Genomic DNA, 3,758 nt, shown 5'->3' on the forward strand with positions numbered 1-3,758 from the left:
TTCTTTTGGGTAAAAATTTCCCAAAATAGAGCTAAGTTTAAATAAACTTTAGTTTAAATTTTTTATTTTTTTATTTTTTTGTTATCTTTGATTTTTGCGCTGCTTCCATCGGCCAGATCCACGTGACCACGCGGCCACCCAAACAACCCAATCCAAACGGATCAGCGGCGTCCGGTTTGGATCATGGCGTTGGAGATGCCCTTACTTCCACGTACCAAATCATTGCACTTCTCGTATAGCAGCAATCACCACCTGCTCTGTCCATTGACCTGTTGATCGAATCAAAAGTCTTCGCCGCGGCATTGTCGCAGTGTTCTTTCCGCGTGCTTTGCTTGCTTAGCCGTTGTGCTTAAAAGTGTTCGATCTGGTGCTCCAAGCTTGGAAATGCATCCAGGTCTATGACAAGGAACTCCTTTTGTCCGGCAAAAGTTCCGCTGTGAACGAAAAAGGAGAAAAGGGTAAGCTCCGTTCTTGACCTCCTAATGTTTTTCTTTTACATCATTTGAATTGAGATGCTTTCGATCTCAATTTCATCATATGAAACTGATAAAAAAAACAAGAAGAACTTATGCCTACTCGGCACTTTCTAGTTTTCTTTTTCTTGTGCAAAGTTTTTGGTGGAAATGCAATGTACATTTTTGTAGGAACTTGACTAAGTGTTCTTTTGGTGAGATGAGCAGAACCAAGGTGATCAGACATCTTCCGTGCTGACACGAACTCTGCAAGTCATCTCGATTCTCGATTTTAAGATGGTAAGCGGGCACTATAAATCCCTTGAAACATACTCTCCATCTGCTGCCCATACTTTTGTATCGAGTCCTCGAGTTCGTGCGAATTTGTCATGCTTTCATGATATCATTATCATGAAAATTTAGGCACCTGTGCAGTATGCGGAAAGAATTCACCAAAAGCTAATAGCATGTGGTGAAGATTCATGAACTAACGTACTCCCTCCATCCATAAATAAAATAAGTAATTAAATTTTATCTAGATACGGTTATATCTAAATGTATTTTTAGTGTGCAAATACATCCGTATTTAGAAAAAGTAGAATCATTTTTTTTTACAGAGGTAGTAGGACAATCTACGGTGGTATATATGCTATAATATGAGATGATGCAAAACAACAACATTCTAAAAATTGAATAAAGTATGTTCTGTACCTGACGTATAATATAATGTTTATCCAACTTGGACACTAAAATTTAAAATGTTTCAGATCATTCACTTGTTTCGATAGTGGTTCAGTATGCATATATTGTGGTTTCAATATTTGAATTAGTCGTAAAACTAGCTAAGGGATTGGTATTTTACGAGATTATGACCTGCAAATTTTAATCAACATAGTCTGACTATTATAAACGTTCCATGTATTTATATATGTAGGTCGAACTATCGAGCCGGTGCCTTGCTTTCGCCGAAGGAGTGGTGACCATAATATGCCCAATGCTTCTCACTCTTTCACTCAAGAAGGACCAGGAGCCTGTCCTTCCAGTGCACATCCTCGCCGTCGCCGGTGCCACCGTAGTAACCGGCATTTGCCCCTTGCTGGCATGCTGCATCTCCAAGACCGAGAGATGCCGTACGGTTGGTGCAAGATGGCCATCGGTGACAAGGGGATTCGCCGCAACCATCTCCTCCACTTGCCTCCTCGTCCTCGCCTGCTGGATCGCACTCCGTCTCGTCTCCAAAAACTTCGTGATGTTCGCTGGGTACGTGTCGGGGGTTGGGCTGTTGCTTAGAGCATTCTCCTACTGGACTTGTAGCACCGCCACCGAACAAGCACTACTTCCGGAGATGAATGGAGATGCCCGCGTTGCAAAGGAGAAAGAAGCAAAAGAGCTTCGATCTATGGTCGACAAGTCACATGAGCTCTTGTCCGGTGTCACCGGGATACTGTTCTTGGGGTTGGGAGGTCTGGCGTTGGAAGGCCTACTGAGTACACGCAACGGCGCAGGGGATGCTCTGAAAGTGCACATGACGATCGGCCATTTGATATGCGCTTTTGGAGTAACCCTGATGTTCTTCCCGATGATTCCTCCTCGTGCAGCTGCAATGAAGATCTGCATGGTGTATGTCAGCGACGTCACCGTGGCTGTTGGTACCGCCGCACAATTGGGGACCATCATGTTCAAGCTCATGGGGAGAAAAGGCTTCGGGTTCTTGGCCTTTCCTTTTATAATTTTGCTTCAACTCATATACACGGTCAAGATCAAGCCGTGGAGAGCTGCTGCACATGAAAATGGAGGGAAGCACCCAACCGTTTCTCCTCCCGAACCCATGGGCGGAAACCAAGGTGAAAATGAAGGGAGCCACCCAACTGCTTCTCCTCCTAGGCCCAACGATGGCGACAAAAAAGTTGAAAATGGAAGGAAGCACCCAACTACTTCTCCTCGTGGACCCGTCGATGGCGGCAAGCAAGGTGAAAATGGAAGGAAGAACCCAGCCGCTTCTCCTCCTGGACCCATCGATCAAGGCAGCGACGGCGACAGCCAAGGTGAAGAGTTTAAACTTGCGCCGATGGGACTGACAAAAGTTACCTTGACCGGATTCTTGGCTGTGTCGGTAAAAGCCATCAGCGATGGCTCGCCAAGCGAGTGGACCGTCTGGTTCCTACTGTTCGCGGCGGCGGGCATTGCTTCCGGCGTATCGTGGAGGCTCCTGACCCACAACAAGAGCAAAGTGGGAGGGAAACCTGCCGTCGAAGAAGCTGCCAACGTTGCCTCCTTCTGCACGCATCTCTGCGTCGCGGTCGCCACAGTTCTGTTCGCGGTGATGGCCTTTAAAGCGGGATCTGCCAAGGAGTGTGCGCATGTGTCTCAAGCGACGTTTGTGCAGCTCAACAGCACTCATGACATGCAGAGGGTGAAGGATATCTGCAGATGTATTTCCTAGACAAATGAAGAGTATGAGCGACTTTCCGTGAGTCCCTGGTCATGTAGCGCGGAAGATTTGCTTAATTCTATGTATTTTCAAATAATTTTTTGAAATAAAAATTATTTTTTATTAAAAAGGAAGTTGCATACATTTTTGGTACCACAACTTGCGTTGGATTTGCAACTTAGTAGCACAACTTGTAAAACGGGCATCCGAAATAACACAACTTGTATAAAGAGAGCAAATAGGTCCACAATCAAAAGTAGAGACTGGTGCTGCTTCATGTCTGCTGGGCTTAGACAATTCTTGCGGGGCTGGAACCAGAACCTTGGCGGGGATACCAAGGCTCTAAAATCCGCTTTGCTGAGCCAGCTCGCTCATTTGGACGTTCTGGCTGACGCTTCCGGCCTCGACGAGGATGCCTAGGCTTCTAGATACCATCTCGAGGAGCAACTACTCCATATCTACAGAATGGAGGAGGAACATTGGCGGAAGCGTGGCAGAGTCAGGTGGGCTCTGCAAGGCGATGCGAACAAGGCATACTTCCATGCCGTAGCCAATGGAAGAAGAAGGAAATGCAATATTTCTAAGCTCGGCTCTGACAATGGAACAATCACGGATCCAAAACTGATTCAACAACACATCTACGAGTTCTATAGGAACCTACTCGGTTCATCAACCCCAAGGGTTTGTGGGTTGGCGCCCTCCTCCTAGGGCGAGGAGGCCCGTGTTTCAGATGAGGAAAACGTTGGCTTGGCGTGTACCTTCTCTGAAGATGAACTGGAGGCCATAGTAAAAGATATGAAGACAGACACCGCCCCGGGACCAGACGGCTTCCCTGTGGCTTTCTTCAAGCGCTTCTAGGCGCAGGTCAAGCATGG

At 46.6% G+C, this 3,758-nt stretch overlaps 1 protein-coding gene across 1 annotated transcript; it reads left to right on the forward strand.

Moving 5' to 3' along the window:
* Window positions 1–394: 394 nt before the first annotated feature.
* LOC124656370 lies at window positions 395–2,895 on the forward strand. The gene is made up of 3 exons (XM_047195127.1): window positions 395–458; window positions 681–752; window positions 1,387–2,895. Exons 2-3 carry the CDS (start codon window positions 750–752, stop codon window positions 2,893–2,895), a joined length of 1,512 nt encoding a protein of 503 aa, XP_047051083.1. The 5' UTR covers window positions 395–458; window positions 681–749.
* Window positions 2,896–3,758: the final 863 nt, after the last annotated feature.

Source organism: Lolium rigidum, chromosome 5 (assembly GCF_022539505.1).
Source record: "Lolium rigidum isolate FL_2022 chromosome 5, APGP_CSIRO_Lrig_0.1, whole genome shotgun sequence".
In the NCBI taxonomy this organism is placed as follows: domain Eukaryota; kingdom Viridiplantae; phylum Streptophyta; class Magnoliopsida; order Poales; family Poaceae; genus Lolium; species Lolium rigidum.